At 36.7% G+C, this 16584-nt stretch overlaps 1 protein-coding gene across 11 annotated transcripts in view; it reads right to left on the reverse strand.

Moving 5' to 3' along the window:
* The window catches only part of MLIP (muscular LMNA interacting protein), a 144130-nt gene that overhangs the window by 60640 nt on the left and 66906 nt on the right, over positions 1-16584 (reverse strand). For all 11 annotated transcript variants that reach the window (XM_053222673.1, XM_053222682.1, XM_053222678.1 and 8 more), the window contains 2 exons: positions 11288-11332; positions 807-851 (listed from right to left, as the gene is read on the reverse strand). In XM_053222673.1, coding sequence (XP_053078648.1) covers positions 807-851; positions 11288-11332 — 90 coding nt within the window. The remainder of the gene's footprint in view (positions 1-806; positions 852-11287; positions 11333-16584) is intronic.

The raw sequence follows: 16584 nt of genomic DNA on the forward strand, positions 1-16584 counted from the left end.
AATTTGCTAACCACTGTAAAAGAATAGAAAATACAAAACCCTATGATGAAAAGTAATTCTATGTAATCAAATTTGCATCTATAAATAACAGATTCTAGAGTTTAGATCAGTACTAACACATTAGCCCGTAGCCCTTTGTTAAGCCAATGAAATGTGGTTACTCCAAATTGAGATGTGCTGTACATGTGAAATACATAGCATATTTCAAAGACTTAGCCTCCAAAAAGGAATATAAAATATCTCATTTATACTGATTATTTGGTGAAATGGTATTTGCCTATCACTAAATAAAATACATTATTGAAATAAATGTGGTCTGTGTTTTACTTTTTACTCTTTTAATGTGGCTACTAGAAAATTTTAAATTACATTTGTGGCTTGCCATTGTGGTTAACATGATATTTCTCCTGCTCATTACTGATCTACACCATTTACGTGCTAGCCTTCCTGTCTGAAATATCCCATTTCTCATTTCTTGAAGTCCAGAACCTGCCCTACATCATCAAACATGACCTGTCCTTGAATGTTTTTTGCCTCTGTCCTATCAGGAAGTAAGTGCTCTCCCTCTCTAAACTACTAAGATGCAAGTTCCTGGCAAATAAGGTCCATGTATGGTTTTTATATATGTTGGTAAGCTACAAAACAACCACCATGCAACTACAGTAAAGCATCAGTAAAATTTTGTTAGACAGGCAAACAAATATATGCAGTAAATGTATTCTCTGTTTACTTTCACTCAGAAAAATCTGTCTTGAGAGATCAGAATTTTTGAAAGTAGGTCCATGACTTAATAAGAGGATACATACCAGCTGACTCTCGGATACTGTAGAGGATGGGGAGGACAGGTTTGCCTGAAAAATTAGAAACATGGTGTTTATTTAGTGAACTTCATAATTTCACAAAATATCCATATTTTTAAGTTTTTTGAAGTTCTTTTATTATTAAAGAACACATGTCCATTGTAGAATTTTGAAAAGAATAAGGTAAAAGGAAAAGTATCATTATGCCACCAGAAAATGTTGAACATTTTTTGTACATTGCCTTACAATATTTTTCCTATGTTTTCTTATGCAGCTCATATAATAGCATGATGTTTTATGTGTTACTTCTCCTTAACATCTTAACATAAGCACTATCACAAGACATCAAAAATTCTTCAAGATGACATAATATTTCAGTCTCTGTATATACTCCACATTTTGCTTAAACATACTAGCATTGGGGCGCCTGGGTGGCTCAGTCGGTTGAGCATCCGACTTCAGCTCAGGTCACGATCTCGCGGTCCGTGAGTTCGAGCCCCGCGTCGGGCTCTGGGCTGATGGCTCAGAGCCTGGAGCCTGCTTCTGATTCTGTGTCTCCCTCTCTCTCTGCCCCTCCCCCGTTCATGCTTTGTCTCTCTCTGTCTCAAAAATAAATAAATGTTAAAAAAAAATTAAAAAAAAAATACTAGCATTGTTGGATATTTATATTTGTTTCCAGCAAATCGACACAAATAACAGATGTTCACTTAAAGTATCTTCATATACAAAGGAAAGTTTGCATGCTTTGGAAAAGAAAACAATTTAGTTTTTAAAATTGTTTTCCAGTAAATAGGAGGCTAATATTGTTTCTTCAGCCTTGGTTCCTGAATTTCACTCTGTCTGGATTTGGTTTCCTTCTTACGGAAGTAAATGCTGTGGTCATTCTTTCAGACTTCATTGTCTTGACTTTGTCTGAAAATGTTTCTATTTTGTTCTTATTCTTCGACGAGAGTTCTGGACACATTATTTTCGGTGAATAGTTATTATCTCGCAGCATTTTGAAGACACTACCCCACTAGCTCTGGCGTCTGTCATAGCTGTCATTCTAAATGTCATAACTTTGGTGGATCATCTGTCTTCACATTTGGTTAGTGTTTAAGATGTTCCTCCATGACATTCCGCAACTTCACTATGATGTATCTGAGGGTGGATTTCTTTTTATGTGTCTTTTTTGGGATTTGGTGTAGTCCTTCATTTGGAATATGCATATCCTTCAATTCTGGAAAATCTTCCATGAATACCTCTTCAAATATTGCTTTGCTTACATTATAGCTCATCTCTGTTTATGAAGTTTCTAATAAATATATATGTAGTCTGCTCAATCCATCCCCCACTTCTATAAAATTTCCTTTCATATTTTTTGTCCCTTTATGCTGCATTCTGAATCCTTTCTACATACAAGTTTAACCGTTAACTAATTTCTCTTCCATTGTATATTAACACATTCAACATGACAATTGAATTTTATGTTTTGATGGCTTTATTTTAACTTCTGGAAGTTCTACTTGGTTCTTTTTCAAGTAATTTTGATGGCATCAATAACTCCTTTTAACTCTTTTAGCATTTTTACTATAGCAATTAATTCATTTCAGATTTACCTATAATTCCTTATTGCTAAATCTCCCGTTTCTTGTATCGGCTGACTCTCCCTCATGCCTCTCCTCCGTGATGTTCTTTAGCCATTTTATGGCTATTTATTTTTGATTGTGAACTCATTTTCAGTCAAGATAATGTTTGTGATGATTTCTATATGTACCTGAGAAGTCCTGGACGGGGAAACCGTGCCTACAGTACATTTTATGTTTGTCTTGTGGGAACTCTAGGACTTTCACTGCTTTCCATTTTATTTCATCATCTTAATATTCCTAAACTTAAAGAGTGGTAGAACCTGAAATCTTCATGTTCCAGAAGTTTAGAATCATTTTCTCATTGATGGCTCTTTTACCAACTAAGAGTGTTGGATGAGATGGTGGAAGCATTTATACTTTTTTTTTTATTCCACGCTTCATGGCCAAAGTGGACTTCTGGGATCCTGAATGTATACAAAGGATTCATTTACAAGTTTTAGACTTACTAAATACTGAAAGTTAAAATCTGAGCTCCTGGCTCCTAGCACATAGGTTCTGATGCGTCTACATTCTGCTAGAGCTTTAGCTTCTTCTTAACACCCCCACTTAGAGTTACCATTCCATTTCTGGCATTCAAACATTTCTCTTTCTTTACTTTAGATTGGGTTACATAAACTTGTTTTTTTTTTTTTTTAATTTGAGAGAGAGAGAGAGTATGAGTTGGGGAGAGGGGAAGAGGGAGGCAGAGAGAGAATCTTAAGCAGGTTCCACACTCAGCACAGACCCCACTGTGGGGCTCAATCCCATGACCCTGGGATCATGACTTGAGCCAAAAGCAAGAGTTAGATGTTCAACAGACTGAGCCACCCAGGCACTCCACATAAACATTTTTAATAATTACATTTTATCAAGCATTTCAGCATTTAAATGGGAGGCTGAGCTTCCACATCAACAGCCTTCAACTTTGACAGGAAATAGTCAACATACAAATGCTTAATTACAAGTATACTTGGCTGAAATATGATAAAGTTGTGTTCCTAAGATATTTACATTCTTGTTGAAATTGCAAATGTTTTCAAGGTTTGTTAGAGGTGTGTCAATACTGTTTTTACTCTCTGAGATATGAATGATAACAGCAAACTGAGAGCTTAGTGGTTCTTATGGTATTGCCAAGTATATAGAAGTATGAATCACCAAACATACTCACAAGGCACCTGCAGCCCTTCTCACCCTGTGCCCAGAATTGTTTGTTTTCTGCTTTTTCACTCATGCCTTTCTTCACAAGGACTATCATTGTTTGCTGTCATACATGGTTGGTCTATGGCAGCAGGGTATCTTGGCTAAATGTTTCCCATCTCTAATTGCTGGTGACCAGGCAAGTGTACACGGAGGTTTATGGCTATTCTGTGCTGCAGAAAACTTCATTTTAGAATGCCCATCACATTCAGTTCACCTGGGGATTTGCTTTTAACCTCACGATGCAATATAAGTAATAATTATTTCCTCTACAGTCTTACTGTTTCCCTATAGCTAATTTTTCATTATTGCAATAATGAAAGAATAATCTATGGATCCCCTAAGTTAAATTAATAGCTCCTGTGAAATATGCTAAATTGAATGTGGGTATCTTGACTAAAGCACAACACAGCTAAATTTTCATCTCGATAAATATAGGAAAGAAGAGGTTACACGTTAAAAACAAAATATTTGTACAATTTAACTACATTCCTAACATTTAGTAGTATGTGGTGCTAAATAATACCAAGTGATCATAGGGAAAAAATAAAATGCTCAAGAAAAACATTAATTAAATTAGGGGAAAACCCAAATAGCTTTGTATTCAGTCTCCATAAGTCCCTCAAATTCCACCATTAGGAATTACAATGTTATAATAAGATGCTTTAGGCATCCCCATTCCATTTTTATTTTATCTAATATAATGGGTTTCACATCACTTTTATGAGAAACTATTCCTAGAGAAAGGATAGAATTAAATGTGAACCTCAGGGTGGAGTAAATACTTATAAAGCCACTAGAGATCCTTTATCCAAGAAAAAGAATATTGGCTTATGTGTTTAAAGAGTATCACCAGATTCTTTCAGCCAACCTAACCATGTCAAGCCCTTTGAGAAGCCTTGCTTTGCTTTCCTAATACAGGTTAGCAGTGTTTATTCAATGCTGCATCTATAACTATGTTATTAATACTGTAGCAAGTATTTTCCAAAAAGTGAGGAAAGATTGTCTGGTGAGCTGAGATTAGAGCAGTGAAAGGTGGGAGAAAGCAGCTCTATCCGAACCACTGTTCACAGGTTGGCTAAATGAAGGTAGAGAAGCAACTTGATGTACCTACAACTAAACTAGAAATTGTATTGGAACAACACTAAAGATTTTAGTTATTCATGTCTATCCACATTAATACTAACTGTGAGGAACTACGATACTGTGGAATGTAAGAATGGCTGTTGTGCGAAATAAAATCCTATAATCTATTCTATGGCCTCTAACATCATTTTAACCATAAAAGGAAAGGAAAGTACAAGAAAGGAGGATCCATGTTAACCAATGTATCGTCATCTTAAAAACTGAGAAACCAACAGTCAAAAAAATGTGAAAGTCAAAATTTCTTACCTCAAAGAAAATGTATTAAAGAAGTTAGATTACAAGGAAAGCAAAAGAGTTAGACAAAGAAAAGAAAGGAGAATTTGAAGTCCACTGAAAAATAAATTCCTACAGAAGGCCACCACTGTGCCAAGCCAACTTTGGAGAAACCATTTTGCTTTTCCAAAGACTTGATATCGAGGCCCAGTAAGTACAATGAAGCTCCTTTGTCAGTGTCTAGATTGCTTTTGCTTGCAATGTGCAGCTTTTCCCCATTCATGACACATGTCCCTTTGGCTGGTATCACACCAGCTCCCTCCCCGGGGTCTGGAACAAGATCAAGTGGTTCCAGTTGCCTTTGCCTTCTGCACTCTACACTTCCACTTTTGGCTTGTTGGGTTTTTTTGTTTGTTTGTTTCTTTCCCCCCCCCTTTCAGCAGCCACATCCCTCTCACCTGAATATAACAACCAGTTCAATATCACTAAAATGTCTTTCTTCTACCTTTTCTCTGTTGACTAATTAACCTGTATTTCCTTTTCTCATGGCTCAAAGAACTGTAATTAGTGATAATGTGTTAACTAAATACTTCTCCCAGGCAAGACTACTCTACACATGGGCAGTAAGACAAATTTTAAAATATTAACGGAGCACTTAATAATCACTGAATACTGAGATTGGTATTGAGGAAATATAAAATGATAAAATACTGTCTTTCCCTTCACCTAGCGAGTGTTCCTATTATTTGTACATAAGTCGCGATGGACACAAAAGAATGAATCCAGTGGTATGCATGTTAGGCACCAAGCCCCTAGACATACATTATGAGGCATCATATCTTTCTTGCTTCACATTATTTATTCTAACTATCTATAGACATTACCCTGTATGACTATCTCATTAGAAACCATTTTATAAGTTAGCAATACATTCCTAAAAGACCTACATACAAAAAGTAGATTTGAAAGTGTTTAGGGGCGCCTGGGTGGCGCAGTCGGTTGAGCATCCGACTTCAGCCAGGTCACGATCTCGCGGTCCATGAGTTCGAGCCCCGCGTCAGGCTCTGGGCTGATGGCTCAGAGCCTGGAGCCTGTTTCCGATTCTGTGTCTCCCTCTCTCTCTGCCCCTCCCCCGTTCATGCTCTGTCTCTCTCTGTCCCCAAAAAAACAAATAAACGTTGAAAAAAAAATTAAAAAGAAAGTGTTTAAAAAGTTTGAGTCTTTATGCTAAGGAATGATGATTCCAGCTTATCGTGAACATAATCAGTAGGCAGGATAAGTGGGCATAGTGACCAGTGACAGACACTGTTTATATGTGCAAATGAGGAGATAAAAGGTCACATCAAGGGGAAGTTTGGCTGAAATATGGCACCTTTGTGTTTGGTAAAGTCTAAAATGATGATGAGAAGGATGCAAGACCTAAGTGTCTCGTTAAATCTTCTCTCTTCCTCCTCACTTACTAGAACCCAGATAATTATCTTTAATTCTTTCTTCATCCCTTTTCACATAAGCATACGTTAGAAATATTTCTGAACGAAAAAAAGAAGTAAATGAGAATAATCAGAAGAGTGGAATTTCTTGCTTGAAGTGTTCACAATTCTTCCTGTAACTCATCAAATCTTTGGTCACATCCTACGGAAGCAGATCTGGACTGAGGTCTGGATTGAAATGGACTAGATTGAAGTCTCCTCTTACCTTAAGATCTGTGACTACATTAAGCATGCAGCGCCTCTGGAACACTCCAGCATAGCGACATTTCCAAGTATAGCAACAAAGGGAGTATGTGAGCTGACTAAATTGGAGACTGTGACCTTTATTTGAATACCTGTATATATAGTGGGGAATATTCTTAATAAAGTTTGACCCATTTTTTTAATATATTGTGATATTTTGAAAGCAATATGCTTCCATTGTTATGAATTTTTTCTGTCCCTCAGGCTCATTAAAATGGGATCTTACCTGTTTACCATGTAATATTCAATAGACCTATCTCTGTTATTTTTCTGGCTCTTAAAAGTAACTCATGAAATGTAAAGAGTTGATAAAATAAGTTTTTATCTATAGATTTTGATTCCAACTAAGGGTTTTTTGATAAACTAGTAATAGGACTAATACTTGCCTTATTTTCTGAGTTTGCTCTTTATTAGGAAAGCATACTGTGACTTTGAATTACTTGAATGAAATAATTTATACCAGTAGTAGTTAATGAAAAATAAATATTTACTAAGACAAATGTAATGCAAAAGCAAAAAGGACATTCCTCTTCAAAGGTGGTAAAGTGAGAACAGAATAAAATAGAAATTCAAATAGAAAATTCATTCTGTTACATAAAGGGAAAGAAATTTTTTTAAAGTGTCATGAAAAACAGTACCTCTTAAACATTATCTGATAAACTATGAATTAATTTATATGAGTTATTTAAAACGTTAGAAATATAGTAAACATCATTTTAGATATTGTCACTAAATTTGAAAACATTCAAAGTTTACACTGAAGATTACTGAACATGAAGAAATAATTTCGACCCAGAATATAAATACTAATGGATAAAATATTTAAGGAAAACAAACTATTCCCATATTCTCTGTACTTCTCACACAAGTATTTTTTTAATGTTTTCAATCTTTATTTATTATTGACAAGGCATGAGCAGGGGAAGAACAGAGAGAGTGTGAGACACAGACTCTGAAGCAGGGTCCAGGCTCTGAGCTGTCAGCACAGAGCCTGACACAGGGCTCAAAGTCATGAACAATGAGATCATGACCTGAAGCAAAGTTGGATGCTCAACTGACTGAGCCATCCAGGGGCCCCAATTCTCACACAAGTATTAATGGTAAGGGCTTTGACATGAGGGAGACCTGGGTAGGATTTTGCCTACTCTGACTTCTAAGACTTGGTTTCCTCCTTTACAATATGAAGGTCTTGAAATAATAATACCCACCTCATAAGACTGGTATAAGGTTAAATGAAATACTTAAACTTCACTTGAAAGATAAGAGCTCAAACCAATTGAAAGTAATATTAATAACAAATTAAGATAATCAATCTTGCAATTGACCTGTGGAGATCACTGTGACTTGACATGTTGTTAGCCTAGTTTAAATTCTATTACACTTAAGAAAAGTTCAATTAAATTACTTTAAAATAACTTGCAATTCAAGTACACCATGAATTGAAGAAAGCTTTGACTAATTAGACTGAATTGATGGTGTTTTTCCTGCATCTGTCTCATCCTAGAAAACAGACTATGTGAAATGTAACAATATGTACAATAAAGAATAAGAAGAGGAAACTAACTGATTTGCATTTTGGTTTCTCCTTCTTCTTCTTTTTTTTCCCCATGGAGAAAAGGCACCCTTTCACCAAAAGCCCCAGAAAGAAGAATTAGTCATACAAATTCTCGTTATTTAATAAAGCCATTATAATCTTCCCAGGAAAACTGGAAATCCAATAGATATATGAATACATTGAAAACTAGTAACTTTGTAAGTCTGCTTTCACATCAGTCAGTTCTATGGCCAGCTCTTCTCTAATTTCTACAAGAAAGTATCTTGCTCATTTACTATTGTAAGTGTTTACTATCTCCCCCATTATACGCTGCAGAAATGGGGATCTTATTATGGGGTTGCTCCCTCACCCCAGTAACTTCTCAGTGAGTACTAGGACATAGTAGACACTCAGTAACTATTTGTTGAATCAATCAGCAAAAGCTCATTGAATAAGAGCTGAACAATTCTGACTATATTTTCTACTAGTTATGAATCATAGATTGTATACTATACTTTTAGAGAGCCCCCAGAGGTCAGAATTTTGAGCAGTCTGTGCTAATTGACTTGAGAATACCCTGAAACGTCACAAAACTTTGTTTCTTGGCTTGAATTTAAGTCTTCTCTTTTTTTTCCTTTGTGGCGCAGGAGTTGGTAAACTATGTGATCTCTGTTTTTGAATCTAATCTAAGAATTTCTACGAAGTCAATGACACACCAAGTCCCAGCAGCTACATACTGTGAAGATGTCTAGTTTCTTCAAAGTGTTAAGAGAGACCATGAGATACTGTGAAAAGACCTCTCAGATTTGCTTTTGAGCTTCCACAGGAGAGAAAGAGAAATATATAGGAAAAGATTAATTAATTAATTAACTAATTGAGTCAAATCTTTTCAAGTCACACTTAAGGTGAGGCATCTTGCAGCTCAGCAAATACGAATATTAGAATTTCTAGAAGAAAGAACATATAAAATCAGAACATACTGTATTTAAAATTGATTGTTCACCTAAGACCAACAACACTGAGCTGAAATTTCATTTTTTTCTCCTCAAATTAAACGTATCAGACATCACTTAGTAAATGTAATAACTGCAGCCAAATATTTACAAGTGTGACTTCCTTATGCCTTGGCACCAAAAAAATTGGGTTTTACATTCCATTGTAAAATTATCCTTTATCATCTTCCAAAAGAGACAGACATATTTGAGGTGCCACAAAGAACAATTCAAATGTCACATTGTAAGAGAAAGCAAAAAACAAAGCTTATCACTCAAGAAACCAAATTTAATCAAAGCCAAAAATCTTATCTGAATCAGAGTTCATATTTGCTCTAGTCTACACTCAATCTATTTGATGACTCAATGTTAACTTTCAGTGACTCAGATGCTCTCACAAAGTTTGGGGCAAATGTTAACCAATTTTAATTAAGTTTGATAACTGATTGAAGAATAATTTGAAATAAACTCTAACTATGGAGATTGAAGCAGCCCCTCCAACTTTGATTCCAACTGCTATCAAATTAATCACCCCTGGGGAGGGGTGAGAGGAAGTATCAGCCCCTTACCACCTTACTGTAAATGAGTCTCAATCAGAGGCACTTCGGTGGCAGATAGGAATAGGTGAGAAAGGAAGATGAGAGAGTAAAACATTTCAGCTATTTTTTCTTAGGTCTGGCTCTTGTAGCATGCGTGGGTCACAAAAAGTATTGAAACATCTTTAGAGAACTTTCTTTTCTTGCACCCAACTTTAGAATCAAGGAAGTCTGCTAAATCATGGTGCTTCTACTCTTCCCAAGATAGGGAGGAAGAAGAGAAAGGGGGAGGCATAGATGCAGAGGAAATCAAAGGAAGATAAGAGGAAAAAAGGGAAGAACTATTACTTATTCCTGTATGTCAGAACCACATTAAGGGCTTTTCATATACTAACCAATATAAATTGTACATCAGGCAATTATTAGTTTCCCAATTTTATAGATGAAAAAACTAAGGTATAGAAGTTAAGTGACTTTCTAGGATCAGACAGTTAGCAAACAGCCATGCTGTGATTTAAACTTGGTTACAGCCTACCAAATGTCTCTACTCTTATGTTACTCCAAATGGCTTCCAATAAAAACAAAACATAAGAATGAAAATACTCTAAGCAGTGTTCCTATCCATACCTTCTATATGTCATTTCCTGAGTAGGATAAAATTCAGTGATTTCATCCAACTTATTATTTTCCTTAGGGAGACCCAAATAAAGACAGAAATACATAAATTGGAAAGAAGATATATCACAAAATATATAATAAATATTCATTCTTTGATGATGATGATGATGATGATGATGAAAAAAGCATAGTAGAAAATATAAGGCATAACCTAAAAGAAAACATTTACTGGTTTTTTATTTAACTAAAAACTAAACACTTGCTTAGGAGACAATCTTGTTTCTGTTGAATATAGCTGATCAGAAACAGAAGTGGGCCACATGGTGGATCATGAGGTGAATAAAGAGTAGGAATGAAGTGAGGCTACATCTGTATTCCTAAGACATTCAGAGACAGCTCCATATAATTGATCAAGTATGTGAGGCTGTATCTACCCATCTATTAGTCAATTTTTGCTCATAAGTAGAAATTAGTTTATTTGACAATAATTTAAATGCAAGAAAGCAACAAATGAGTCAAAACCAACAAAACTGGCAATCCCATTGGAAATAGACAAATCTTAATGTTTCGAGTATATGTGCTGGCTCATTTATAATAAGCACAATAAACCATTACAAAAATGAAAATGTCGTCTAAGCTTCGATAATTAGAAAGACAGCAAGCAGGTGTTGGAGTTCTGCTGTATTTAGCCAAGCTAATCAAACTAGACCTCACTTAAGATGGAATTTATTCAATAAACTTACCTGACATAACCTGATTTTCCACATCTGGACCGATCACACCATCCTATCCCTTTCCACTTATGAAAAAATCAACTAATTCAATTTTAATGACCGTATAATTGAGTTCCCTTCAAAGCATACACATGTACCCATTAAAAAAACAGGATGTATCATTATGAAGGGACTTACATATTTGGTTTCTCGACCAGCTGCTCTCGGAAGAGTTGTAGGCATCTGTAAAAAAATAAAAATAAGTATACTACTGAAGTAACTACAAAAATACTAAAAGTAATTCAACTTCTGGGATAAGTGTTCACCTTTTGTTGCTATTAAGACTTTCTAAACATTCTTGTCTCTTTTCTATACAAAAGCCTTGTCCCTTTGAAAATTATTTTATTAAACTATGTCACTTCATTATTCTTTTTATTGCCATTATCTATCAGCTTGCTGGTAAATTTTGCCTTATTTATTGATTACATCCATTCATGGATCATAATGGACCCTCATGTGACTTTTGCCATTTTCAAAATGTACACGGAAGTCTCTACCCCTCTCACTTATTTTGAGCTTCCCAACTCCAAATGTATTCTCATCCATTCCATTTCACTCATCCACTCTCAAAGCCATTTCTAGACTTTGCCTTCACAAATAAAATGGGAAATCTGTGAAATTTCAATTTTTAGCATTCTACCCTGAGAACTCTACCTCCTATTCACCATCTTCACTTCTCAAATGTCCCCAGTGCAATGTCCCTCATTGAGACTTCGAAATTAATGAGCTTTACCAGTTCCATTGTGGTGTTATTACCTCTTAGTTTACATATATTTCATATTCTCAGTTGTTTTAACACCTTAATTTCTCTTGCCTCTCTCTCTCTTTGTGACAAACTCACCTTTAATAGAAAACAAAAGAAAAGAAAACAACAACCCTGAATAGACTTTATCATCCATTTTCTCTAAACTTGAGAAGTAAAACATTCCTGAGGAAACTCTCTCAACCAAGCTAATTGATTTCATTATAAATTAATGGTCATTAGCCTTAAGTGAGCATTTAATTCTGCCTAGTGAGCCCATAATTTTTCTCTTGTAGGCCCACTTTCCCACTTTTTGACATGAGATGGCCTATTTGATTCATTCATCTCCTTAGTAAATACTTACTGTATATCTACTGTGTGCCAGGAACTATTCTACACCCTGTATCTTATCAGTAAACAAAATAGACAAAGATGCCCTATGCTTGGTAAGCTTACATTCTAGCAGGAGAGAAGACAAACAGTATAATAATAAATAAGTAAATTGTACCATATGTTAGAAAAAAATCATACCGCATATTACATTGTATGTTATACAATAACAACAAAAGAATAGAAATAATTTGAAGCCTCAGGTAATATATTCTTCCAGAGAAAATCTTCTTTGTTTCTGCCAAATAGCTTACTTCTTTTAGACAACCCAGATACGAAGAAGGTCAAGAGTGCTGAGGGTTTACAATTTCAAATAGGAGGGTCAGTCTAGAGAAGGTGACATTTGGGCTAAGATTTGAAGGAACTGAGGGAGCTGGAGATGTGAACATCTAAACAAAGAGCATTTCAACTAGATGGAGCAAATTAAAAGTTCTCAAAGATAATTTCCACATCTGAGAATGGTGGCTCAAGAACTCAAAGCAATCCTTCCAAAACGGACAAAAGATGGGTAAAATATTTAAAACAATATTGACATATTATTTATTAAAAATGTCAATGAGCTAACAAGAGAATAAAGAATGTGGGGGCAAGATAAGGAGAAGATGGAAATCCAAAGAGAGGACTCAAGTATTTGAGACCAGCTTTTGACCTAGAGATGTTTGACAATAACGATGAGTTGCTCGAGAAGCTGATCCAAACTTTTGACAATTTCAGAGATGTAGGGGGATAAAAGTCAGAATCCATGACCCACCAAAATTAGATTGAGCCCCAGGAGTAAGACTGATCTAGAAGACCTCATATAGTCTTCAGTTTGGCCTCAAACCATTGACAACTGTTTATAAAAAATTAACCCAAAACTTTAAATTAAATTAAGTTATCCTTCTTTGCTAATGCTCCTGGTGTCTGATAGAAGCAAAGAAAAGACTATCCATAGTAAGATAATATCATATTAGCCCTCAAATAATTTATTTAAATAAACTTCCAAGTAGCATATCCAACACACAATCGATTCAGATACACAAACAGGTAAGACAATGTGAGAATGGGCAGAAGTAAAGAACAACCAAAAAACACCCACAGAGAATCCAGAAATTTGTTTTCTTTGAGCCAGACCAAAAACAACCATACTTAATCATGCTTCCTTTGAGATAAAAGTTAAGCTTGCGAATGTTTACAAGGAACTAAAAACTATAAAAAGTGACACAACTGATTTGAAGAAAGAACAAAATGTGCCAAGGCAGGAGCATGCCTGGCACATTCGAGGCCACGGCAAGGAATCAGGCAGGGCTGGGGTGTTGTGAGGAAAGCAGGAGAGCAGGGGAGGGGCTGATGGAAGGTTCCAGAGACTAGAGCATAGAGGCCCTTCCAAGAACTTGTAAGGACTCTGGTTTATAGCTACAGGAAATGTGTAGGTACTGCTGGTTTTAAGCCGAGGGGAGCCATAATCTGACTTATGCTTTAAAAGGATCTCACTCTTTGATGTGTTCAAAATGAATTATAGTGAGGCAAGGGTCGAAGGGGAAAAACTATTGCACTATCCAGCAAAACATGACGATGGCTCAGCAGTACAGAAGTTATGAAATAATCATATTCTACATGTATTTTTAATCGATGGCAACAGGGTTTCTAATAGAGATGTAGAATATGAGAGAAAGAGAAAATTAGAACTTGACACCAAAGTTTCTGGCCTTGAGCAAATGAAAGATGAGAAGTCTATAGATAGACATGGGTAGGCAGGATATGGAATAGTTGTGTTTTTTTATGTTTTTTTGTTTATATATAGAGAGAGAGAATACAAGCAGAGGAGAGAGAGAGAGAGAGGGAGAGAGAGAGAGAGAGAGAGAGAGAGAGAGAGAGAGACAGAATCCGAAACAGGCTCCAGGCTCTGAGCTGTCAGCACAGAGCCTGACACGGGCTTGAACCCACGAACTGTGACATCATGACCTGAGCCGAAGTCAGATGCTTTACTGATGGAGCCACCCAGGCGCCCCTGGAATAGTTTTTGTGGGAAGAAATCTAGACTAAATTTTTCAGATATTGATTATAAATCTAAATGAAAATGGACAGTGGGTATTTGGGAGCTGGAGTTTGGGAGATAATCCTGGACTTGAGATATAAAGTTGAGAGTTCTCAGCATACAGTTGATCTTCAGAACACCAAAGGAGTAAATGTAGAGAGGAAGGAGAAGCCCAAAGCTAGAGTCCTGGAGCACTCCAACATTAATAGTTTGGGGAAGAAGAGGAAGAATCTTCAAAGGAGCTTAAGAAATAATACTGATGAGTGAGGTAGGACAAAAGCTGAGAGAGCAGGGTGTCCTAGAAGGCACTAGAGGAATGTGTGCCAAAGAGGAGGGAGTATCACCTGTCTCATTTTCTGTGGGTATGACAGCCCGACCAGGGCTGAGTTTATAGTAATGGGAACCTGGGGAAAGTAGTTTGGGTAGCACAGTAGGGGCAAAGCCTGAATGGAAGGGACTTATGAGGGAATGAGAGAAGAATCGAAAGCAGAAAACATAATGTTTTTCAACTTTTCCTTTTTCAAGCTCTTCCCCATCATATGGTTGCTTTTTAATCTCAGTTAATAATCTTAAACCTTTCTTCACTGAAAACTATTAGTTACCAAGTAACTAAAAATATGAGTTGCAAAATTCCTCATTTTGCCATCAGCCACCTACAAACATGCTTTGCACCTGTATCTGACATGTCCTCTGTTTTCTGTCCTATTACAATAGTGGATATTCCCAGCTTTTTTTATTTGAAGTTTATTTATTTATTTTTTTTTTATTCAGAGAGAGAGAAAGAAAGCAAGCAGGGGAGGGGCAGAGAGAAAGGGAGATAGAAGCCCAAGCAGGCTCAGCACTGTCAGCCCAGAGCCCGATGTGGCGCCTAACTCACTCACGAACCATGAGATAATGACCTGAGGTGAAATCAAGAATGGGACGCTTAACCTACTGGGCCACCCAGGTGCCCCTCCAGCTTTTTATCAAAGGACATTTATTTTAACCAGACTGTAAGTTCCATGTCCTTCTGAGGACTATTCATCCTTCAGGGTCTCCCTTTCTTTTGCATAATCAGCACCTCCCTCTAGTGCATCTATCCCACTAGCATGCCAACTTGCTCTTGCCATTTTCAGCTTTAAAAAGCAAACCAAAAGTTCTTCTTTGACCCGTTCCCCACCCTCCCAGACCCAATCTCCTTCCCCCTTTCACAGCCCAACCTTTCAAACTGGTTGTTTTTGTCTGTGTGTTTGTTTTACATATTGTCTCTGCCTTCTCACTTCACAACACTTTCCAACATCAGGGATGAGGAGAGCAGAGGGGTAATGTGAGGGATCAAAATGTGAGGGTGGTGAAAAGAAGTATCTGTGAGAACAATATCAAGGTGGTCCTTCAGCTTGGCTGGGGAGAAGGGGACAGTTAAGCATAGGTATGGTCAACTCCTGATGCTTTTCTCAGGGAAGACAATGGGAACAGCTATTTGAAGAAGAGTCTGGAAGGTACGGGGTGGGGGGGGGGGGGCAAAGATGAGGGATACTGTGACCAGGGTGGTGGGAGCGCAGTGTGGGAGAAATGGTTGACATCAGATATTTTTTACAGCCTGAGACTCATGTTCCTTCTGTTCTTCATAGAACATAAACAAAAGACAAAACTCAGCAGGACTGGTAAATCCTAGGCACCAAGCTTTAGTATCTGTCATCTCAGGCATATTTGCAGCCAAGGTAGCTTATATGCTCCGAGAACTTTGAGTCCCCGTGGAAAAACAGTAAGACATCTGAAAAATGGAAATACTGCAGGACAAAACAATGGTTCAGTCATTCCTCTCCTAGGTTTTTACCCAAGAGAAATGAAAGCACACGTGCGTACGAAACCTTGTTGATAAGTGTTCTTAGCAGCTCTATTCATAATAGAACCTAAGTAGAAACATCCCAGTTGTCCATCACTGGTGAATAGTTAACATATGGTACAACCATACAATGGAATACCACTCAGCAGTGGAGTACAAATGAACTATTGATACATGCAAAAACATGGATGAATCTCAGCTGCCTTGTCAAAAGACTACATGCTGTATGATTCTATTTATATGACATTCTTGCAAAGGCAAAAGTATAGAAACAGAGAAAACATCAGGAGTTGTACAGAACTTGGGTTAGAGGGAGGGATGTACTATAAAGGAGCACAAGAGAACTTTTACATTTGATGGAAGTGTTTTGTACCTCAGACATGGTAGTGGTTGCACAACTGTATTATGCTTTGTGAAAATGCATAGAACTATACACTGAAAGGGTAAATTTAACAGTGGGT

This window comes from Acinonyx jubatus, chromosome B2 (assembly GCF_027475565.1).
Source record: "Acinonyx jubatus isolate Ajub_Pintada_27869175 chromosome B2, VMU_Ajub_asm_v1.0, whole genome shotgun sequence".
Lineage (NCBI taxonomy): Eukaryota > Metazoa > Chordata > Mammalia > Carnivora > Felidae > Acinonyx > Acinonyx jubatus.